General features: G+C 44.7%; 1 protein-coding gene across 4 annotated transcripts in view; it reads left to right on the top strand.

The window, feature by feature from the left end:
- Positions 1 to 24,985, top strand: part of DCLK2 (doublecortin like kinase 2) — a 137,146-nt gene that overhangs the window by 61,761 nt on the left and 50,400 nt on the right. For 2 of the 4 annotated variants that reach the window (XR_009555797.1, XM_060246658.1), the window contains exons 3-6: positions 12,488 to 12,590; positions 14,739 to 14,843; positions 17,194 to 17,244; positions 23,591 to 23,685. Coding sequence is in view for 2 of the 4 variants with exons in the window: in XM_060246658.1 (XP_060102641.1) it covers positions 12,488 to 12,590; positions 14,739 to 14,843; positions 17,194 to 17,244; positions 23,591 to 23,685 (354 nt within the window). In the remaining 2 variants the exon portion in view is untranslated. The remainder of the gene's footprint in view (positions 1 to 12,487; positions 12,591 to 14,738; positions 14,844 to 17,193; positions 17,245 to 23,590; positions 23,686 to 24,985) is intronic. The other 2 variants (XR_009555798.1, XM_060246659.1) reach the window with 1 other exon arrangement.

Here is a 24,985-nt window from a genome sequence, read left to right as displayed (position 1 = left end):
GGCGGAATATAAGTCTACAAAATAAAACAAACAAATAATTAAAATGAGAAACTTCTTTACATTATGAGTGATTAAAATGTGGGATTTGCTGCCACAGGATTTGCTGCCACTGTTTTTAAACAGTTTAAAAAGAGAATTAGATTGATTGAGGATAGGTCTATCAGTGGCTAGTAGCCATGATGGTAGTGGGAAACCTCCATGTTCAGATACACAAAACTAGGAGGCCCTGTTAGCCTTCCAAAAAAGCTGGCTGGCCACTATATGAGACAGGATGCTGGAGTAGATGGACCATTGGCCTAGGGTTGCCAAGTCCCCTCTGCTCCCCAGCAGAATAGGTACCATAGAGAATAGGTACCCTCCCAAACGGCTAGAGCATCCGGGAAAAACATAGTTTTTTTCCTGGAAACGCCTAAAGTGGCACTGTGCAACCTCGCCGGCGTGATGACATCACTTCCGGATGACATCATTGCACCAACAATGTCAGGGGAGGTTCCCCCCGCTGACCCGATGTGGGCTAGCAGGTTGGGAACCTCCTGGGTGGGGGAACTCCCACCCGGACTGGAGGCTTGGCAGCCCTACATTGGTCTGATACAGCAGGGCTGCTCTTATGTTCTTAATGGGCAGTGAGTTCAAGATCTGCTATGCAGATTAATTAAAGCAAAAGCCTGCTTTTAATGTTTGTCAATCATGTCATCTGCAAAAAAAAAAAAAAATTGGACCAGAAGCTAAGCATCTATCCCTCCTAGTTTTTCAGGCATTGCTTGACTAGTGGCATGAGCTCTTTGGCCATCAGCACCATAGTTTCCATCCTGTGACCCTGTGTGAGCTGTGCTTGTGTAATCTCCAGTAAGCCCAGGGCATCCTTGGTCCTCATCATGTGCTTAAGTTAACATTGGAACTGGCTGGACTGTGGATTTTTCCCCCCCTTCAAATTTGTATTGTTTATGTGTATTTTACTTGAGCACCTTGGGGTCCCTGGTGTGGTAGAAATGCAGGATGAAAATGTTAGAAATAAGCGATGTGATTGCTGGACATCAAGTGACCAAAGTAATAGGTATTTGCTATATCTGCAAGTAGATATTTGCTATAAATTGTAAGAGATGTATGGGAGATGTATACAGTCATTTAAAGTATGCAGTGCTCCTCCTTTGCTACCTTGTAAAGCAAGGGTGTCAAACTCATTTATTCTGAGGGCCAGTTCTGACATGCTGTATTTTTCGGACCATAGGATGCACCTTCCTCCTGGGGGGCGATCCGCTGCATCCGCCTCCGATCCCGGCACTTCCCCCGCGCCTGCCTGCCTGGCTCCAGCTTCTTCCAGCAAGCTCTGGGATCGCTCCACGCTGCCCCCACCGCAAACCCAGCGCTTTGCGAGCATCGGCTGCGGAGAGGGCAGCGTGCTTCCTTCATGCCTGTCTGCCTGGCTCCAGCTCTGACGCTTACAGCAAGCGCCAGGATCACTCCCTCTGCCCTCCGATCCCAGCGCTTGCTTTAAGCATCAGAGCTGGAGCCAGGCAGACAGGCATGGAGGAAGCACTCGCCCCCTCCACAAACCCAGCGCTTCGCGAGTGCCGGCTGTGGAGGGGGCAGCGTGCTTCCTCCGTGCCTGTCTGCCTGGCTCCAGCTCTGATGCTTACAGCAAGCGCCAGGATCGCTACCTCCGCCCTCCTATCCCAGCGCTTGCTTTAAGCGTCAGAACTGGGTTTGCGGTGGGGGCAGCGTGGAGCGATCCCAGAGCTTGGGTTTGCGTAGGGGGCGGGTGCTTCCTCCGTGCCTGTCTGCCTGGCTCCAGCTCTGATGCTTAAAGCAAGCGCTGGGATCGGAGGGCAGAGGGAGTGATCCTGGAGCTTGCTGTAAGCATCAGAGCTGGAGCCAGGCAGACAAGTACGGAGGAAGCACGCTGCCCTCTCTGCAGCCGGCACTTGCGAAGCGCTGGGTTTGCGGTGGGGGCAGCGTAGAGCGATCCCAGCGCTTGCTGGAAGAAGCTGGAGCCAGGTAGGCAGGTGCAGGGGAAGCACCGGGAGCGGAGGCAACGGATCCCCCCCCCCAGGAAGGTACCTTCGCTCCATAAGACGCAAACACTTTTCCCCCCACCTTTTTTTTGGGGGGGGAGTGCGTCTTATGGTCCGAAAAATACGGTAAATGGGACTTTGTGGGGCCAGGCCAGGCATGTCATAAAATGTAGTGGGGCCAGGTAGTGGAGATATAAACATTATAAAGGAAACAGAGAAACACAAATATATTATTTTTAACTTAAAATGCAGACATGCTTCAAACTCCTGCAATGTTTTGTTTAAACGGGAAAGGTGAGGGAATAGTGGGATTTGGCAATGCAGTTTTGAAAATAAAACATCAAGAAAAAGCAAAAGGATCACAGCAGAAACTAAAAATATAAACCAAAAAATATAGCATGCTCTGGGTTTAGGAAAACATGAAATGGCTGGTCATTGCAAGCTTTCTCCCCTGCCCCCTGGTCTACTCAGATTGGCAATGGCTCTTTAGTGTAATATCCCTCTTTGCCTTCGGTTCCCAGGTTAGAGTACTCACTAGGCACCAGTTCTAAGGTCCATTCAGTAGAGACACGGTGGCTCAAAGCATCAACCCTTTATTTCAAAGTCATACAACTCCAGCAAGGAACAGCTTTTGGCCATATAAACACTGAAAAATGAAACTGAGCTCCACTCCATTAAAATACACCACAGCACAGGCAGAGCTTCAGGGAAAACACAGAATGGGTTTTCCATTAACATCTTTGACTCCCATAGTAGTTTAACTAGGCACAAAAACCTTAATGGAAAGTCCATTTTGCATTTTCTTTGCAGCTTTGCAAGCCCAGAATTGCTTCCTGCTTCAGCCTGCAAAGCCAAGAAAGAAGGAACTGGCAACTTTGGAGCTTCAAAGGGTGAGGACAGGAGAGGGAGGAGGGAAGAAAAGAGTCCCACAGGCCTGATTGAAGTTCTGGGCAGGCTGGAAATTTAACACCCTGTTGTAAAGAATATATTATCCTTGTTTTTGCAGTTAATGGAGATGTCTATAGCTGGAGCTGTGAGGCAGTTAGGGTACCTGTGAGATTTTTGAGAAGACATGTTTTTCCAGTAACCAGGGCTTTTTTTGCAGCAGGAGCTCTTTTGCATATTAGGCCACACACCCCTGATGCAGCCAATCCTCCAAGAGCTTACAGGGCCTACTGTAAGCTACAGGAGTATTGGCTACATCAGGGGGAGTGTGGCCTAATATGCAAAGGAGTTCCTGCTACAAAAAAAGCCCTGGCGGTAACTGTCATTATGCTAGGCTGTTTGTGCAAAATGTTTACTGTGCCATTATCCTTTTGCCACAATGTGTGTGTGTGTCAAGTGACTCTATGAATTAATGTCCTTTCATTAACAGGTTTGCTCGTGTCTTGCAGATTGATGGCTGTGGTTTCTTTGATTGAGTCAATCAATCATGTTGATTCTTTGTCTTTTCCTGCTGCCTTCAACGTTTTCCAGCATTGCTGTCTTTTCTAGCTACTATCAGGGCTGGCCCAATGCCCTGGGGTGCCCTAGGCAGACTTACTGCCTGGTGTCCCCCCCCCCCCCCCCGTGCAGTGTTTCGCCTACCTCCCCGGCACTCCACTCGCCTGTCCACTGCCAGTAAAAGCGGCGGCGTTCCGCTCGCTCGCTCCCTTCCCCCTGCTCGCCGGCTAAACGTAAGCTTTGCCAGCTTCACAGCCCGTGCCTGTGCATTTTGTTAAGAGACAAAACGCGCAGGCATGAGCTGTGAAGCTGGCAAAGCTTACTTTTAGCTGGCGAATAGGGGGAGGGGAGGGTGCAGAGGGCAACGGCAGCGGGCAGCCGAGCAAAGCGCTGGGGGAGGCGGGGGCAGGTGGGACGCTATGCCGGGGTGGGTGGGTGGGCAGTGTGTCACGGCTGGGGCCGGGTCAGGCAAAGTCCAGGGGCAGTCCGAGGTCTGTAGCCAGTAAGCAGGAGGGTCCGAGGTTCCAAATCCGAATCACTGTACAAGTATCGCAGGTCCGAGGTCCAGAAGCCGAGGTCAGGGAGTCCAGAAACCAAAGTCAAGCCGGAGTGGATGCTAGAACGTCATGGAGATGACTAGTTGCTTCCACAAAGCCTCCTCCCAAAGCCTACAGCTATATAGCCCTCTGCTGGCTGTTGCCCATTTGGGCTAATTGCTGGCTCAGAGAGGCAGCCAGGATCCTGTTACAACTCAAGCATCCTTGCTCTTAGAAGGGCCAGAATCCTCTCAAAACTCAGGGCTCAGGGAGCGTCTTGCTTGTGAGTGTGCCACCCTCCTCCGATCCCTGAGGTCCTGACGGAGGCGGTCACGCACACGCGCCACCCAAGAGGGCGAGGCAGGGGGGCTGGGATCTTCTCCAGCAGGAGGCAGGGGCACTGGTGCAGGTGGCAGGGGCACAGTTTCTTCTGCAGGCTCAACTTCCTCTGCAGGGTCCCCAGCACCCATGACACAGTGGTGGCGGCCCAGAGGGGGCTAGCAGCGGTGGCGGGGGGAGGGAGGCAAGCTAAGCACTTGCCTGGGACACCCAGGAGTCGAGAGCCCAATTTGCTGCCCCTGCCTTTCGGCGCCCTAGGCAACCGCCTAGTTTGCCTAGTGGGCAAACTAGTTTGCCCCTGGCTACTATAGTATGATAGCCTCAGTTTAGTCATTTTAGTGTGTAAGGAGAGTTCAGGTTTGACACAGGATCTGTCACCAAAATCCTTACTTATTTGGTTTGTGTTTGTACTACAGAAGTCAGGGTGATATAGTCCCATACCACATACCCTGTAATCTTAGTTAAATTGGTTATTTATATGCTTCTGTAGGTTTGCTATGATCGCACAGTTAATTGGACTTCTGTGCTTTGTCCTGACTGTAGAGACAGATGACGGAAAAACCGGGGAGGACATTTTGGGTTTTGCCCCTCAAGTCGGAATAAAAACTTGGACTCAAAGCATTGGTATAAATAATGGGCCACTTTATTAATCATCATAATAAACGACAAGGGCACCCAAACTGTGGCCTGGTCAGGGCTAGGGGTCTCAACAGACTGCTCCCCTGCCATTCGAGGGTGAGAGACCCAGCCCCCAGCCGGAGCTGTGTGACACAGCTCTCGCCAGGCCAGCCCAGCAGGGAGGCACGCCCCAGAGGGTCCAACCACCAGATGCACGTCTCAATGGAAGGCACCGTCTGGTCGAGCCTCCAGGACGGTCTGCATTCTTCACACCCCGGGTCACCAAACCCCAAGGTTGATCATGCCAGATCCCTAATTCCCCAAAAGGGGGATGCTTCATGGTCCTCCCCTAGCCACATAGTACCCTAAACCCCTAAAAACCTGCCACTACTAAGGCCAAGTCTCTACTTAGGGCTTACCATCCACCGGGAGGCCCAAGGCCACCCACAACCCTTGCCGGAGATCTCTCAAGAAAAGCATATTACCCTTTTCTGAGAGATGTACCCCGTCCCCTCTGTAGAGGTCAGGAAATTCCGTAGAAATGTCTGGATGGGGCAAATAGTGGCCCAATCCCCTTTCCAATGCCTTCCTAATTTCCTTATTAGCTTTGTAGTGTGCCCTTTCAATAGCTTCAGGGTCCCATTCACTGCGCCAAACAAGGCGAGGAAGCTTGGCTGACCAAATTATAGTGGTCCCAGGCCATCACTCCCTAATGCACTGAAAATCCCCCCCGGGCCTGCCAGACTAAAGGCCTTTTATTAGCCCAAGATCATTCCCTCCCAGGTGAACAATTAAAACCTAAGGAGGAGGACCCATACTCCCTTGGAATAACAAAGGCAGCAGGCCTGGCCACTGAAGGCCCCGGCGCCCATGCCACTCGATACAAATGTATTGGCTGAGTCCCAGCTGAGAGCCGTCCGAAGTTCTATGTGCCTGATGAGCGGCCCAAAACACGTGGCTATGGCCACAGATGAGAACTCAGCTCCTCTGGCCAGGAACAACAGCATCTAAAAAGAAAAAAACAGTCAAATCCGAACATAACCTTTAGCATATTAGCCAAAAAAGCCAATTAAGGACTGAGCAAAGGTCGAACATAAGATTTGTAAGCAGATGAGTGCCAACGGCCCAAGTGCTGAATGGAGGAGGAAGGATACCCCAGGATGGCAGCTGTCAAGGCTACCCCAATTCTAAAGGAGTGGGTCCCAAACCCCACACCAGACAATCCCAGTTCACCTAAAGCCCGAGATGTCACAGCCCAAAACTGATGTTTCGTCAGCGGGTTCCCATTATTGTGACAGAACAAAAACCCCTCCCTGTGACCCCGTACTGCCAAATAAGCAGCCAGTGCACAACTGGGCACAGTTCAGTCTCTGAACAATTGCCAAGCTCAAGCACGGTACCTTGAGTGACGGACAGTTATCATAGCCTTACCCTCAAATAACTTCAAATCCCTTAGCAGGAGAGCATTACCAGAAACATCATTTCTGGACCGTGCCACTAGCTCACTGACTCTAAAGGCCCCAAAGAAAGCTACTAAAGACGCAGCATGAAACAAAGATGCCTCAAAATATGAAGCACACACCGTGCCCCAAACCCCCTTCAGGCCCTTGAGAATCAGAGGGAACATAGGTTTCCGAGTATCCAGCCTAGGTCCAGCCTCTCTGGCCCACCTTTCCAGCATTTTTCGAAGGCAAAAATCAGCTGTTTCTTCCTTATAACCCAGTGCCTTACTAGCAAAAGCCAATGCAGATAGGCGCCCCCTAATGGATTGCATGGCCAATCCCTTACCTCGGAGTGAAACACAGTAGTGGAGCAACTGCTCCATCAGGAGGGGCCAAACAATGCGATACCCTACCTCAGCCCTAAAGTCCTCAAACTGCCACACAGTCCGTAAGACTTCCTGGTGCTAGGCGCAATGGCTAGGCCTATTAATAGGGCAATGGAAAAATTTAGCACTCATTGCCAAAAAGAGTTTCTTGCAATAAATTACTCAAAAACAAAGATTATGCGCTTCCATAAAAATACAAAGAAATGAAATGGATAACGGATTGGGTCCGGGTAGATCAGGTTAAAAATTTTAAATATCTGGGATTAACCTTTACATTTAACGGCAGGGCTTCCAGTCATATTCAGTTTACAGCATGTTCAGCACAAAAGAGCGCAAATGCTATATTGCGCTTCTTTAGGAAAAAGGGAGCCCAGTATGTGCTGGCTGCTCTTAAACTCTATTTGAGCAAAGTTCTTCCTCAGATGATTTATGGAACGCAAATATTGTCTGTGAGTAAAATTAAAGAATTGGAGTTAGTGCAATTGAAATTTCTTAGAGCACTTTTTTATACCCCAAAAGGTACGCCAAGTTTGATATTAAGACAGGAAGCTAGTTTATCTACAGTCACATTGAATGTCTGGATTCAGAGGTGTAACTATTGGGTTAAGACTCATCTGAACCCAATCAGGTTTATCCCTGATTTTCTGACATCAACTCCTTATCCCCAATGGTCTCATAGAGTAGTTGATAAACTGAAATCAATTGGGTTAGACCCTGAAGATTTATTAGAGGGAGATCTGCATCTTACTCTGGATTTATAAAAAATCCTAATTATAGATGGGCATTTACTAGAGCCCATTTCGATGCGCTCCCATCAGCTGTCCTTTTTGGTAGATATACCCGGACTCCCATGCATCAGAAGATTTGTTTTTGTGCGTTGAATCAGGTGGAGTCAGCTGCCCATATATTTCTTCATTGTTCTATGTACGATGAAGAGAGATAGCAGCTGCTGATATCCCTTCTCTCACATTTTAAACCATTGGCAAATTATTGTAAATATGCCGAGGAACAAGTGATGAAGTTTTTATTGGCTGATGATTATGAATCCGTCTCACGCAAGGTTTATGAGAGAGAGCGTCAGCCACACCGTTACCCCAGGGACATGCTTGGCTAAAAACAGTATGTTAAGCCGTGGACAATGCAAAGTGAAGGCCCTCACCAATCTCATAACCCACCGTGATTTGGATGAAAGGGAATGAATTACATGGACTACCGCCATATTATCGCACCAAAAATGAATGGTGCGATTGGCCACATCTTTCCCCACAGCCAAACTGCAACTAGAATGGGAAAGAACTCGAGAAACGTAAGATCTCAGTTCACTCCTCCCTGCCTCCAAGAGTCCGGCCAGCTGTCAGCGCACCAATGTACGCGGAAATAAACTCCAAAACCCAAAGACCCAGCAGCATCAGACATGACCCGGAGCTCCACTTCAAGCCTCATATCATCTCTCCAAAAAGAAACCCCATTAAAGGATTCCAAAAATTCTTGCCAAACCCTCAAATCTTCCCTCATGCTGCTGGTAACCCGTGTTCTATGCTGAGGCAAGCGTAGTCCTGCCGTAGCATCACAGAGCCTTCAGAGAAAGGCTCGCCCCGGGGCAACCACTTTGCAAGCAAAGTTAACATGCCCTACCAGCTGCTGCAGCTCAAGCAAGGTAACCTTCCTTTTAAGGAGAAAGGAATGAATCCTATTCCTCAACTCGATTATTTTTTGGAAAGGTATCTTGGACAGCTGTGCTACAGTGTCAATATCAATCCCCATAAAGATCAGCTTTTGAGCCGGACCCTCCGTTTTTTCCAGAACCAAAGGAACCCTGAGTTCTGCGGCCAGCTCTATAAAGCTAGACAGCAGCTGCCCACAATGCCCAGTCCCCTTGGGACCCACAAAAAGGTAGTCATCCAAATAATGAATGACATCCTGTAAACCCATTTTCTCCCAAACAGCCCATTCCAAGAATGTGCTGAAACACTCAAAAGCTGAACATGATACAGAGCAGCCCATTGGCAATGCTCTATCCATGTAAAATTGACCCTCAAAAGAAAATCCCAAGAGCTCGAAATCATCGGGATGCACTGGTAGAAGGCAAAATGCAGATTTAATATCGCATTTTACCAACTCTGCACCCACCCCACAGTGTCTCACCACGGCTACGGCCTGGTCGAAGCTGGTATACCTAACTGAGCATAAATGCTCTGGAATCCCATCATTAACAGACTTCTCTCTGGGGAAGGAAAGATGGTGAATCAAATGATATTCACCAGGTGCCTTTTTAGACACAACACCCAATGGGAAAACCCTAAGGTTACGCACCAGAGGATGGGAGAAAGGGCCTAAAATCCTGCCCTCAGCTAACTCCTTGGCAATCTTATCTTTAACAACCTGTTCTAAGCCCTTAACGGAACTAAGATTTCCAGACATAAATGGGACCCGGGGCCCATGAAAAGGGATCCTAAAACCAACCTTAAAGCCCTCTAACAAGTAAAAGCTGTCTGCCCTTCACGGGTACCTACACAGCCAGTGCTCAAGAGGACCCGCCTTTATCGGACTGGGCCCCTTTTCCAGCCTAGGGTTGCCAAGTCCAATTTAAGAAATATCTGGCGACTTTAGGGGTGGAGCCAGGAGTCCTTGGGGGTGGAGCCAGGAGACATTGGGGGCGGAGCCGAGAGCAAGGGTGTGACAAGCATAATTGAACTTCAAGGGAGTTCTGGCCATCACATTTAAAGGGACTGCACACATTTTTAAATGCCTTCCTTCCTTAGGAAATAATGAAGGATAGGGGTACCTTCTTTTGGGGCTCGTAGAATTGGGCCCCCTGGTCCAATCTTTTTGAAACTTGGGAGGTATTTTGGGGAGAGGGACTAGATGCTATACTGAAAATTTGGTGCTTCCATCTCGAAAAACAGCCCCCCCAGAGCCCCCGATACCCACGGATCAATTCCCCATCATTCCCTATGGGGATTGTTCATGGAGGTGCATGATGGCTCTGGGGGTGGGGCTTCCCCCGCTGGCCAGCTGCCTGGGGGAGGGGGGAAGCCTGTAAAACCGGGGGATCCCCCTCTGGGACCTGGGGATTGGGAAGCCTATTCCAGCCTGATAAGTTCCTCCCCCCCCCCCACTAGGCTTCTTTGGATTCTTGTGCCCCGGGCTTTCAGGCAATTATTGAAGGAGCGGGACCCACCACACATGGACATTCATGCTTGAACTGGCAAGCCTTCCTGCTACACACTCCCTGAGAACCAAATTCCCAACAGAGCAAGCGGGGTTGAACTGCCTGCCCCGCAGAACTGCAGGAAGAGCCTGACGACGTTGAGGAGATTGCAGATGACCTATTCACCAAATGACCGCTATCAGAGCAATCAAACTAAATTCGGCTACACAGGAGACATAACCTGCAGCCACAACTGCTGATGAATACGGTCCCACTGAAGGGAAGGATTCAAGGCAGCCCTCATCCGAAACTCCTCATCGTACTGCATCTGAGCGGGGCCGCTAAACATCGTGTACCCCTTGTAAATTACGTCCATGTATTGGATAAAGGCAGCTGCCCTCCAAGGCTGTGCCCGAGCAATCACCCCAGTGTAAATAAAAAACCCACGAAGCCAATTAGCCCAGGTCAGATCCACTTTACGCTTTTTTAACTTTTCTTTTTCATCTAACTTCTCTTTATCCTTTTTTTCCAACTCCCGGAAAAGGAGGGAAAAAATGTCCACGTACTCACCCTTCAAGATTTTTTCCCTAGTTGCGGGTAGCAAATGGTCCCCCAAAGGCAAGGCTACATCCCCGAAGGGCAATGCAGTAAAAGGAACTATCCCATAAGGAGAAGGGGTGCCCCAATTTCCCATAAAAGAGCCTGCCATACCATGCTGCCCCACACCCGGCCAAGCCCCACAAGGGCCACATTGTCCATTTGGTCAAACCCAATTTGAGAACAAGCCCGACCCTGAGGGGGCAGCCAACCCAGAACTCACAGCAGGGATGCCCTGCCCAGCCGACGAGGCAAGACCCCAAGGTCCCCACGGCCAAGCTTGCCCAGCATAAGCCTGCCAGTTGTCCCCAGCCTTACCCACAAATCCAGCAGGAACCAGCATCGATCCAACTCCAGCATTTCTTGAAGATGACCCCGATCCCACATCTGGACCGCCGGGACCCAAGGCACTGCCAGTGACGAATGCACCAGATCTGCTCTCAAGGACAGACAACCTGGTTAATACATTTGCTTGGAGCCCCCTTTTAGAGGCCCTTTCCCCCTCTACCCTTTCTGAAGGAGTACCCATTGCCTGCTCCAGAGCCCACAGCCTTTGCATAATATTGACATTAACAGTCACATCACCCTCCTCATCAGACGACGACGACGGAGGTGGAGGCCTCTTGGCAAGAACCTTAGGGCCCTTAGGCACCGGCTTTTTCCCTTTAGACCTCCCAGACCCCTTTCCACCAGACATCTTTATAAGCTAAGGGCACTTCAAAATGGCTTCCAAGAAGAGCCTCCTAAAATGGCCACCCTCCCTCAAGGAAGAACGGGGACCCAATATGGCCGACACCCCACCTGAATACAGAGAAGCAAAATAAGGTTGACCCAGTTAAGGTGACAATCACCCTAACTCCCCCAGGGAGATGCAACCCCCAACAATACTCCCTTCCCTGCCAAAATGAGGGAGAGGGCAGGCCACCCCAAACAAAGAGAAGAATCAATAACAAAACCACAGCCTTAAGAAAGCTCCTTCCAGCAACCACGACAACCCTAGGAGCTCGCTCAGCTTGGCCACAGATGAGCCAGGGAGACCCAGGTCCCCGCACATGAAGACCCCTGACTCTGAACCATCCACCACCGCACCCAAGGACACTCCGACGCAAGCAGAAGAAAACAGGGCCTCCTATCCAGCGCGAAAAAACACGCCGCTCAACTCACATTCCTCTTCCGGACAGATCTTGTCCGGGACTGAAGCAGGGAGCAGAGGTCTGGCCATTACGACAGCCTGGCCCCACCCCCTGAAATACGCATCCGAACAGGCTGCCGATCCTCTCTTCCCTCCAAGGGGGCAAAGCATGCAAATGCAGCCTAGCAGCGTTGCTGCAGGCTGCAAGCATCAAATTCTGTCAATTTAAATGCAAATTATAACGCTTTTTTTGCAGGAGAAACATTGTACTGTCTTGGGTGGTAGAACCACGGTCTTAAGAGACCTTAGGATATTTTAGCCCTCCTGTTAGTACAACTGAAGTGTGGAATTGTTTCTCTGGCTCTGAAGGGTAGGTTTGAAATACAAATAAGTTTGTTATTGCAAAAGTGCTCATACTTTATTTTACGTATTGGCTTTTTGTGAATGGCTTAATAGGAAAATATTGCTCAAAAATATTAAGCACAATAATTATACTTTCAGCTTCACCTTGGACATCTCAATTTAAAAAATAAAGATTGTGGCAGCTGCACAAGTATTTTTTATCGGTTTTGCAGTTTACTGAAATTTAAATTTAATGGTCCTAAAAATTGATGTTTCTTCACTGGTCATTTGTAAGGAAGCTCTTTAGAGCTTTTCCAATGGAAATTTCTTAAGAAATGTATCTGTTTGCCAAATATTTGTAAACTTTGATACCCATGAAACAACAATACTCTGTTTTATACAAATGCAGGAACTTGTATGGAATGAATTTGTTCCTGCTACCTCTAATGATAAAGAACTAATATGCTCTGGACTCTTCTTCTTTTTTAGGTTACCTGCTTGCAAGACTTTTTTGGTGAAGATGATGTTTTCATTGCTTGTGGACCTGAAAAATATCGTTATGCTCAAGATGATTTTGTTCTGGATCACAGTGGTAAGCATGTCCTTGTTACGAATTCTAAGCTTCTGTTAATCTGGTTCATACCTTACTAAGTGATGAAACAATTGCCAGAAATCTGTTTTTGTGTGACATAGCAGTAATAGCTGAAAAGACCAACCATTTGGATTGGAAGTTATTTCCCATACTGGTAGATCTAAGGAAAACATAGTGCTGTCATGGAAAGTGATCAAGTAATCCAGACAGTCAGAATATTTCACTGTTGTGTACATTACTGCTGTAATATGGACTTCAGCCCTGTGGAGGAACAGCCCTGCTAACTTTCAGGTCATGTTCTGTCTTGCCCTCCAAAGCTTCTAGGCACCAACAGTTGTTCAAGGTCTCCACTGGCATGTGCCACCCACCCAATTTTCCCAATGCTCAGAGGGGCCTTTCTCTCTCTTTCAGTTCAATCACTTCTAACAGCTGGCCTTTGTAGAAACTACCTGCTGAGAGGACCAGGGCTCCCATATTCCCTTCCCTGCATTGCCATTCTCCTTCTGTGGAGGAAGTCTTCCAAGCTGGTTAGGTCACTCCTCTGCTTGCTCAGGTAGGGCTATGCAAATTTTTGCATGGCTTCCTATTGGACAGATCATAAACTGACCTTTCAGTCTTGATAGCCCTTCTGCTTAGGTATAAGGCTCAGCTCTCCTCTAAGCCTATAACCCTTAAAACAATAAAAAGCACACTGTGAAGGAGAATCCCTGCAAGGAAACTAAGATCATGAAAAAACCCAAAAAACCCTACCTCAGCCACCAGCATCAGAAGGCAGTTGCATCAGACCAATGGAAGGGCAACAAGCACGTGGGGGGAGGGCAGCAGCAGATAAAAAGACAGCTCTGTTGCTGAAGAGAAAGAAGACGAAGTAGAGGCCTGCCTTATGAATCTTTGGGCGGTAGGGAGGTGACCTCAGAGTTGATGAAGCTGAGCACATTAGGAGAGCAATCTGAAGCTTCGAATGCAGGCTTCTTCTCCACACAAGGGGACAATGCAGCTGGTGCACTCAGCCCAACAGCCAAGGACTCCAGACAATTCCTATGCTTCTACCACTGAAGTAGCTAATTGCACAGTGAAACTCAGTCCCTGGGAGTGTTGTTTCAGTGTATCTTTTGTTGTATATATTGTTTTGTATGAGGAAACAGATTGAGATTCTACTGAGTCGAAAAGGCACTGGCGTGAACAGGTGGAAGAAGTCTAGCTCCCAACAGGTTGACAAAACATTAAGTATGCCAGCACATTTCACCATATGTGCCATAACAACTTACTCTACCAATAAAACTGAGGCATACAGACAATGGTTTTCTTAGTCTTCACTTTAATTTTTCAAGTCAAAGAGCTACATTTAGTTTTTAAAATCTTGTATTTATTTATTTATTTATTTGATTCGATTTATATCCCGCCCTACCCCACCGAGGCGGGCTCAGGGCGGCTTACAACATAAAACCAACAAAATCAATTTAAATATATTAAAAATACATTAGTAATTATAATTATACAATAAAATACTTAAAATACATATAAAATACATAAAACACATAAAGCTCGTAGAGCTCACATCAATATATACTATGCTGCCATTCTTCAAATCAGTTCTTCAGTGTTCCAATATTAGATAGTCTGATGTTCGAGATTAGATGTTCAGGCATTCCGATAGCAATTTACTTGTATGCCAACCGGAAGAGGGCTGTTTTGCAGGCCCTGCGGAACTGTTCAAGGCTCCGCAGGGCCCTCACCTCCTCCGGGAGCTGATTCCACCAACAAGGAGCTACCACCGAGAAGGCCCTGTCTCTAGTCACTTTCAGACGGGCCTCCTTTGGCCCAGGGATTGTGAGGTTTTGGGACCCCGATCTCAGCACTCGCTGGGGAACATGTGGGGAGAGACGGTCCCTAAGGTAGGCAGGTCCCAGGCCATAAAGGGCTTAGTCTTCTGTATAGGGCTTAGTATATTCTGTATAGTTCAGCATTTGGCCAGCTTCTAATGAAATCAACCGTTTGTGGGTTTATAAATTTGTGGTTCATTTAAGCAGAGCTGTGTAGGTGATAACAATATTTGAGTGATAAATATATGCTATTGTAGGTGGTTTTGTTTGGAAGCAACTGCGCAGTGGAAATATTTCTCCTACTGTCCCTTCTGTTTGTTTACAGAATGTCGTGTTATGAAATCATCTTACTCCCGCTCATCAGGCACTCCAAGGTATTCTGGATCTAAAAGCCCAGGTCCTTCACGTAGAAGCAAGTCGCCTGCCTCAGGTACAACTTTTAAGAAATAGAGATACATTTCAGGTTTAAAAATGAACTTCATTATATGTTATGGCTTTAAAGATGACTTGCAGCTACCTCAATGTTCCCTGTTCTCAACTGATTTCGCCCCACTTGGAGTCCCTCCTTTTTTATATAGACACTACAGTGGTTTATAGAAGTTCATAAGCAAAAAGTGTAGGCCTTTGTCCCCAGTCTGAAACTGATAATGGGAAGTCAAATGAGAAGAGCAAAGATAGCAAGGGGTAGTGTGAGCAAGTACAGGCCACAGCAGTTGTAAGGACGCATTCCTGAGACTAAGACATAGAGAGTGTATTTGAGTATGACTGTGATGGAAGGAAGGAAGAAAGATACTTTTCTTTGCTGGGAAACTCTTTTAAACTAAAGATGCTCTGGAAAGAACCCAGTAATAGCTGCCACCATTCAGGGCACCCCCTGAGAACTGACCCACTAAGATGGTTTCCTTTTATCAAAGTACTGGAGAACTAAGAAACAACAGGGTGTAAACTGAGGAGAAACCCTTGGAAAAAAAACTATAGAGCATCTGTGCAGTCTGGCACACAGGGAAGAGAATAAGAGGACTATCCCAGATAAATATGCAATACTGAAAAGTTGCACCCCCCAATTTTTATAAAAGAAAATATGTTGTTTAAAAATGAAAGAAAAGGGGGGAAAGGAAAAAGGTGATTGGATTCAAAATGACTAAAAAAAGTCAACCAAAAATTACAGGGCAAATACACATAACACAGCACAGCGTATGGATTTTCAAATAAAAGCCATTAATTCAGTCTCTTAGCTAGTTACACCTTAGCTAGATGGTAGCATATTCCTCAAAGCATGTTCAGAGTTCCATGCACTAACAAAATGTTGAAGGAGTCCTTAACTTCTGTTTAGCATGCTGTGGACCCCATTTTCTGCTCAAGACTGAAGACAAGGGGAAATCCAAAATATGCATAGTCAATAGAATTTGACTTGTCAGCTTTCTCCCTAAGAGTGACTGGCTGATTTGGCCAGTCCCATGAAAAGTCCTATCGGTTGCATCAAAGGACAACATGACCAGTCAGAAAATTACTAAAATGATAGTCCTTCCTGCTAACTAGCTATTAATGACTCTGAACTACTGTGATACACAGTTGATCCAATTCCAAAATGGGTTGTCCTTTCTCAAAAGAAGAGCAAGGAGGAGGAGGAGCAGTAGTAGTTATTATTAACTTTGGGAAGGTGGCCCAGTGTGGAAAGGGAATAGTTGAGTTATTATAATGTAAACCTCTAGGGTCCAAGATCCCAGGTGCTATAAGTAGCACTTTTGAGCCATACCAAAATTTTAGGTTTTCTGTAACCAAGGGCTGGTTACAGACAGGCTGTTTAAGCTGCCCTGGGGGGTGAGAGGCAAGTGGATCTAGAAAGCATGTCCAAATGCGCACATCTGCCCCCATCTGTCCCCATCCCATACTCACCCTGTCCTGGTCCGGATAGGAGGCACGTCAGAAAGAGGTACCTAATATCTGAGACAGCTCTGAAGTGCCTCCCCATCCATCTGGACAGCTGGAAAGCGCCCAGGGGGTGGCAGACGGGGGATGAGCGCTCTAGATGCTCCTCCAGGGTGCACGCGGCATGTCCCTGTTCTGGGAGCAGGCCACATGCCATCTGCACACTCCTGGGCACTCCTTTTCTGGCCAGCTCACTTCCGCGTTGGCTTGATGCTGCCCTGAGCCAGCAGTATGGTCACAGTCAAGGATAATGCAGAGACCTGCTTAGTATTGCTCCCATTTGCTCACACCAAAGGTTTATCAAGTACTCTTCTCTGATGCCACAACTTCCATACTACTATTTTTTCTCTTTCTTTTCTTTCCCTTATCCTTACCCTGGAGCTTCTTTTTCAGAATTTCCTGAGATTCTCTGTGTGGCCAAATTTCCACTTGAGGCTGTATACTGCATCTGTTTAATTATGTGTTCAGATTTGCCTTCGGTATAAAAAATGTTATTTTACAGCAAGCAGTTTCTTGACAGCTGCAGAAATACTGGAGCATACTGGCAATTGGTTGATTGCTGAGTAACTTCTTGTGTTGGCAACATAGCACCCACTTTACCTCTCGCCTTACCATTCTTCTAAGGACCCAATTTATCGCCGTTTCAGTATGGCACACTTTAAGAATAAGTTTTGTTAAAGATCACTATATATAAAAAGTAAAAATTGGTTCATTCTAAGATTTGCTGGAAAGCAAATTATAGTTGATTTTTATTTCCCATTTTGTTTGTGTTTGTTTACTTTACCTTCCTTTTATGGCTATGAATAACTTCTCTCCTATCTTTTTCCTTTGTGTCAAATCAATGAATACAGTAAAGAGGGGTGGCTACTACTCCAGTACTTACTCTTCAGCAAAATCCCCAGGTGAGCCATTGCTATTATGGCTTTGTATCACCACCTTGTCTCATACATTTTTATTTTATCCCTTCTCTCTATTTCTGTGTACATATTACTTTGCTCTGTGTATTTTATGATTTGCAAAAACTAAGGCAAGATGTTATTGCCTTGTCTTTTCAGTATCAGAAAGTAAAAGCAAAAAGGATTGTTGTTGTTAAATCAGACCTCAGCAAACAGTATAGTAATATTAGATTTATTATTAAATTGTAATTTGACCAGCAAATAAGCAACAGTGGACTTGTACATGTGTAAGGAGAAGGATTTGCTGATGATGCAAACTTACAGCTGAATTTAGATTTTGAGGCAAAACCCTACTGGTTAGAGAACCTGTTCAGAGGTGGGACTCTTGTTAACTTTAGCTAAGTTCTGATAGATGCATGTGGCTATCAGGTCATTACTCCATACTCCTTAAAAGTACTGTTTTTGAAGTGCTCTCTGGTGATATGAAAACCCTTTACCTAAGAGATCTGTGATTGGCTCACTTGCTTGTTCAGGCTGGAAGAAACATAGGGGAAATTATGGAGGTAGAACTTTGTAAGCACAAAAAGTGTGTAAGAGTTATACCCTGGATCTTAGCACTGTTAGCGCCGTTGCTGCTGGATGTCATACTTATTTAACTGCTTCAGCATCATTACAGTTAGTCCACAGCTCTAACCCCTGAGTTTAGCTGAACACCCACACGCACACACACAACATTTTCAATCAACTTTGCAACCTAATTTTACTGTGTGAAATAGCAAAATCTACTTTCAAACAGTTACTGAAGTAGACTGAAACTGCATATGTGGAAGGGAACTTCTGGGTTTCGTTGCCTTGAGCTCAGTGGGGGTCTACGGAGCTTGCCTCTTGTGGCCCCCCTGAATCGGGCAGTTGGAGAGGTGCCACAGGCATGGCACCTCTAGGGGGGACCCTGGAGGGGTTTCCTTTCGGCATGGGGCTTTTACGGAAGACAGGGATATAGCGGCAGCTGTTCCTGCTCTTCTTGTGCACTTCAATGTTCCACTGCCTTGATCGCCATTATGGCAGAAAGAGGTAAACACCCGACCGCTTGCTTTCTTTGCTGCTAACAAGCCCTTGATGTATTGCTTTCCTGTCTCAAACATGGCAATTCTACTCTGCAAGTAAGCTTGCTTTTCATACCATCGGCTAATGGGTCGTTTTACAAAACAACAAACTGGTCAGTTCAAAGGAAGGGAAAGCGGTGAATTCCCCCCCCCCCCAACACTTTCCCATGAATCCGGCTTCCAAAAGATAAAAAGAACAACTTTGTATGCCTGCAACAATCTGAATTTGACTGAATATAGATACTTAAAACGACCCGGATTATGATTGAATAACTGATACAGAAATTATTATTTGGTTATAATTGGTCTGAACAAATGAGATATATTCCAAAGAGATTTATATTTGTCATCTGAGTGCAACTGAAATGGCAACAATCAAGATATACGGCTGGTGGAGATCTGGAAGGATAGACTAACTGAATTTCTCAGTTACTTTTCAACTTTGATTATTAGACTGAGTTATTCTGTGGAGTCAAATGGTATCACAAAGCAAAATGTTTCATAAAAAAGATACAGTGGATATCATATTCTCTCTAAAGCAGGATCTTGGTTTATTAACAGAGTTGATAAAAAAGCAAATGGGAGCTTTTATGTTGAAAGCTAGAGAAAACTTGAATCTACATGGGCAGAGTGATAAAGAGATCTTGATGACCTGTGGAGTTGAAAATGGGAAAAGATCTGTCTGGAAATGAAAAGAAGAAAAATAAAATGGAACCTTATGGCGCAGTTACTAAGAAGAACTGGAAGTTAAGGCTGTTTGAAGTATTTTTGAGAGGATCTAATAGCGTGGGATTTTTACTGTCGTTACTGAGAGGAGTGCCTGCATTAAGAAGAGGGGATGCACATTTCACCAAAAAATCAAAACGTGGAAAACTTTCAGGAAGAAGGGATTTTAAATTGTTTTATCTCTCTGTAGGTAACTGGATAATATGGAACTCTCAGCAAGATATGTGATTTTAAAATGCAAAGTGAGATTTTTGGGACCTAATAGGTTTGTTCTCTGATTAATATGGGCATAAGAACTAGAGGATTGAAAAATTCTAAAAAGAAATTTAAATAAGCAGTTAACTTGGATTAATTTTTAAGAAAACAGACAACACAATTATTTTGTAATCTGGTAAATCTGCTCTTAATATGTTTGTTTGGAGAACTTGCTTATATTGAGATAGATAAACTAATATGCTCCTTTACCATTTTTTTTCTTATCTCTCCACTTTTTACGTTATTTTAAATTTGATCTTTTTCTCTATCCGTTTGACATATGTAAGCTAGAAGGATAAAGAAATATCTAAATGATGATATTGTTAAAATAACGTCAGTTTGTATTTTTAATATGCTTAAGCTTATCCAGTTAGTTCTCTGTTGAGACCTTGGTGACTTTTTTTTAATATCTATGTTTGCTGAAGAAGAATAGTTCAGACTTGTATTTTAAGTAATAGTTTAGTAAAAATGTATAATGGAAAATGAAGATGGTAGAATATAAGCGGAAAACTCAATACATGCAGGTAGAAAGGATTAGGTATTTTGTTTTGAGGTAAAAATGTAATTGATATATTTGCAACTTTCTTTGTTTCTGATCTCCCACTCTGTATTCCCCCCCTTGATGTTTCTGTACTTGTGCTTATGCTTTTTTCTTTTTGTAGTTAAAATTATTAAAAATTATAAGATGAAACTGCATATGTGAAAACACTTCTATAGTACTTCAGATTCAGGGTAGTTGACAGGGAGCTCTTCCAGAGGCTGGTGATGTGTTCTCGTCTAGGAAAAAGGCAATTTGGATTATCTGGGGGGAGGTGAACAATTTTTTAAAACTGCAGCTGTTGAAAGCTGCATTATGAAAGCTGGTTGGCATTTCTTATTGTATGTCAATTGATCCAGTGGCGACAAACTTTTGGGGGAGGCGGGATTCCAATATTGTACAAACATAGTGACATGAAATAATAAAATAATAAAACAAGACCATATACTTTTTGCTGTATGTCATTTTTGAAGTTTAGTTCGCAGCTTCCATTTCATTGTTTGGATATGGAACTAGGAACTCTTCCTTTTGCCAGTAAATGCTAATTCCTTGCAAAACAATTCATAATCAATTGATTAAATCTTTGGGAAATGATAGTGAATCTGTGCAGTCATATTATCAGTTTGGGTCCCAACTGTACTAGAATTAGAAATAGTGGAGAAGCTCATTTGGAAGACTCAGTTTGCCAGACAGGTTCAGCACCGCAGGCATTCACACAGCAAAAACAATGGTGCTTGTTAAGTGAACGTTCTGTTGCCTATTATAGATATTCTTTACACAGCTGAAGAAGTGTAGGTGGTAAGTAACATTTCCATGGAAACCAAACGTCTTGCTGGCAGGCTCATTTTTTTCTTAAAGGAACAGCACTTTATCAGAAAGTAGTGATCTTGCTCTTTGAAAAACCTACCTTTCCCCTCATCTCACTAAGCATACATGGGCCCATTTTTGTGAAAATGTGGGCAATATGTATATCAGACAGCCTAGCAAATAAGCAAATATGTTTTTCTTATTAACTTATTTTCTGGAAAATAAACAAATCTGAATAAGCTCTTGTCTAACTTGGATGAAATGAGTTAAGTTTTATACTGGATACAGAGAATAGATTGCATGCATTATTACTTTCATTTTAAACTGAGAATAGAGAATACTGGCATGCATGCAGAATGGCATGTCAGATTATTTTGCACAGTGTGGCTGCTCCCTTACTCTATTACAAGAGTGTAGTTGAATAATTTTTAACTGGGATTGTAAGTGGTAGGTTGGAAGCCAGAAAGTTCCTGAGGAGGGTTCCCTTCCTATAGACCAGGGGTGGGAAACCTTTTTTCTGCCAAGGGCCATTTGGATATTTATAACATTCATTCGCTAGCCATACAAAATTATCAACATAAAAAGCAATGCTCCACTGAGGGAGAATGATTCAGGCTGGCAAAATTAATACAAATGATTGTTTTTCTATTTGAAGTAATGTGGGGAGAGCCTAATTTGGCCCACACACACACACAAACCCCCAGCCCGCCACCCTAGGCAAATTCCTAAGTCCAGGGCTTTTTGTAAAAAAAGCCCAGCAGGAACTCATTAGCATATTAGACCACATAGCATATTAGGTCACACACTCATTAGCATATTAGGCCACACCATCTGGGATAATCAAGTGCAAATTGAACTGGTAGTAGCTGGCTCCTCACCCCACCCCTGCCACCCTCCCTCCCTTTATGCAGAAACTGCAACTGCTCCCAGCAGACCTTTAAAGGAACTCACATACCACAGCAGCAGTTCTTCACAATGCCCACCACTCAGGCTCCACAGAAAGGGTGGGGGGGGGGAGAAAGAAAGGGAAAAAAGAAAGAAATGGGGGAAAGAAAGATTAATAAAGGAAAATAAAGGAATTTGGGGAAGAAAGGCAAATAAATGGAAATTAAGAAATGGGGGAGGAAAGGGAAATGAAATGGAAGGAAGAAAGGGGAACAAAGAAATGGGAGGAAGAAAGAGAAATGAAGAAATGAGGGGGAAACTTACCTAAACTGTGATAGTGACTTTTCCAGGCCCCACAGCAATCCTGGCCTACCAGGAGGCTGGCCTGCGATCCCTGCAGGCCAGCCGGGTCCCGAGGAGGCCACTACACAGTGCAGCTGGGCCCCACGATTCTCACCAGCCAGCTCAGCCCCAGGGAGGCTGCCACATGGCTCGACCCAGCAATCCCCGAGGGCCAGACCAAGTGATCTCGAGGGCCATTTATGACCCTTGGGATGGATGTTACCCACCCCTGCTATAAACCAGTGATAATAATTTGTATATAGTCTGAAGAGAAAATATAATTTGTATAAAGTCTGAAGAAAACGATAGTCTGAAGAGAAAATTTTTAAGTGTTACGTTTTGTCTGGTGTCTTTATTACCCTACTAGGATCTGCTTACAAAACAATTTCTAAAGCATTCTTATTTTAGTCCTTTACTCCTGTGTAACATATGCAGTGTGTCTGGCCAGATATAATCCCCTCCCCCTTTGTCTGACCATACACCAACATCTTTACAGGTAGACATTGTACAGAGAGGGGACACTGTTGTAAGTCTTCATAGTCAAAAAGTTTTCACTACAATTTCACCAAAAACATTTTAAAATATTTCATATTTCAGGGAAACAGTTACATATGAAAGAACAAATTTTACTTAGTGGGAAATCACGTTTAATCTAAAATATATTACAGCACCTTATAAAATGAAGATGTAAGCATCCACTGGCTAAGTGATGAGACGTTTTGGAATCTTCGTAACCATTTTATCTCGTAACCATTCTATCTGGCATGATAGAATGTTCACATGAAAAGTCATTTGGACTAAGATTAAAACTTCAAGACTAAAAGATGGACTAGCTGTGTAAACAAGTTTCAAAGATGCAGATTTATCAGCTTAGTGAGAAGAGGTTCTTAGTGGAAGCAAAGGAAAAGACCAGTGGGGCTAAAGGTAGGAGTCAGTACTTTGAAAGAGGGATCCTAGTCTGAGTTCAGAGATACAGGCTTTCTCAAAATTGAAGATATGGGACTCAGGGGCCACAGGCAATGGGAATGCCTGTGAGGTGGAAAATCAAGAGTAGGGGATTTTATACAGATGAGTAAGGCAGAGATAGAACTCTTGAGTTATGAATGGGCAGGGAGACTGGTGCTAAGAAAATGAATGAAGAATGTGAACATGTGGAGAGTGAACACGCTTATACCCACCAACTCCAACTTCAGTTGAGTCTGTGAACAGAGTATGTATACATGCGAAGTGTCTGCATTATTTGAATTTTTCAGTATGAGATTGTGTGGACAGAACCTACACACCTACAAACTGACTCTTTACAGAGGTTTAACAAAATGCATGGGAGATGACATAATTCTGCTCCTCACCCATCATGCATGCACTGAAAAGATGTTTTCTGAAAAGGACTATAGTTCATTTATAATAAATAGTAGAGGCTTGAGAGGAGACAAGTTAGTTGGCCAGAGTGGAGAGGAGAAAGTGGGACTAAGCCAATGGAAAAAGCCGTTATTTTTACACCCGCTTGTTTGGTCTGTTTAAAATAATTCCATTGTCATTGTGTATCAATAATAAATATGGTATACGCCCCTCTTATATGCACTGTTGATATCTAACAAGTTGAGTTTTATATTATAATACCTCCTAACAGGGTTTCCAGGTTTTGTTTTATTTATAACAACACTTTTCTTTTCTTTGCCTTTGTTACTTCTGCTAGTCAATGGAACCCCCAGCAGCCAACTTTCTACTCCTAAATCTACTAAATCTTCTAGCTCTTCACCAACAAGTCCTGGGAGTTTTCGAGGACTTAAGGTATGTTGTGGATAGGTTGGTCTATTTCTAGCAAAATTATCACTTCTGCTTTGAAACATGTTCTAGTTGTAGAGAAGCAGCTGGAACATATTGCAACATATATTGTGTACCTAGTGATATCAATAGTTATAATTCCATTTTATTCACCATCTGGTGTTCAGCAATCAAAGGAACAAATTGAAGGCCTATGAGGGAAGCAAGCAATTAACAATTACCCAGTAGTACAATATTACATTTCTGAACTCTCACATGAAGTAAGTCACTTTCTGCTCATCTGTTCATGAACCTAAGCAATCCAGTGCTGTTTTTTATTTGCCCTGATTATTGAGGTTTGGGACTAGGTTAGCAAGAAAGCTTAATACATGTTCCTTACCTAAAATTTTCTTCCAAGTTCTGGACACTCTGAACTATTTGAGGTTCTGACTTCATTTGGTGATGGTGTAGTTAATTAGGATCAGAGGAACCATTTTCCTCTGATCTCAGCCTTCACTGGAACTTTAAAGCTTCAGTTCAGCCAGAGTGCTTGAAAACTTGTAGGATGCCAGAATGACAGGGTTTATGGATTAGGGTCAGCGTGTATATGCCCTGCTGCATTCATTCTGTGACATGTTTTTTCTCTTCCATGATTCTAAAAGCTATTTATGGTCTATGGAATGTATTCCTTGTTCCTCATTTTCCTTTAGGGATTCAGACCAATTTCCTGTCCGTGCTTTGTTTCATTGCTTCCTTTTAAATGATTCAATTCATCAATGGCTCTTCATAGGCAATAATTCCCATCAAGTCATTGGAGAGGGGGAAGTAATTCATTATATTCCTATAGAGTCCCCTGAGCATGCAGAAATCCCTACTTTGTCTATGATTGTGAGTGCCAATGTTTCACTTTCCTATTGAGAGGCACAAAACCATAAATTGGTTTTTTTTAAACTTAATTTGAAGAAGACTGCAGATTTATACCCTGCCCTTCTCTCTAAATCAGAGACTCAGAGCGGCTTACAATCTCCTTTATCTTCTCCCCCCATAACAGACACACCCTGTGAGGTGGGTGCAGCTGAGAGGGCTCTCACAGCAGCTGCCCGTTCAAGGACAACTCCTGCGATAGCTATGGCTGACCCAAGGCCATTCCAGCAGGGGGAGGAGGGGAGAATCAAACCTGGTTCTCCCAGATAAGAGTCATGCACACTTAACCACTACACCAAACTGGCTCTCTCACTTTTCTCCTGTCACTTTTGTACCTCACTTTTCTCCCCAATGGGACTCAAAATGACTTACAGTGTTCTCCCTTTCTTCTTTTTATCCTCAC

The sequence above is a fragment of the Heteronotia binoei genome, chromosome 9, assembly GCF_032191835.1.
Source record: "Heteronotia binoei isolate CCM8104 ecotype False Entrance Well chromosome 9, APGP_CSIRO_Hbin_v1, whole genome shotgun sequence".
Lineage (NCBI taxonomy): Eukaryota > Metazoa > Chordata > Lepidosauria > Squamata > Gekkonidae > Heteronotia > Heteronotia binoei.
Note: the sequence above shows the minus strand (reverse complement) of the source record. Positions and strands in the feature narration are given on the sequence as shown.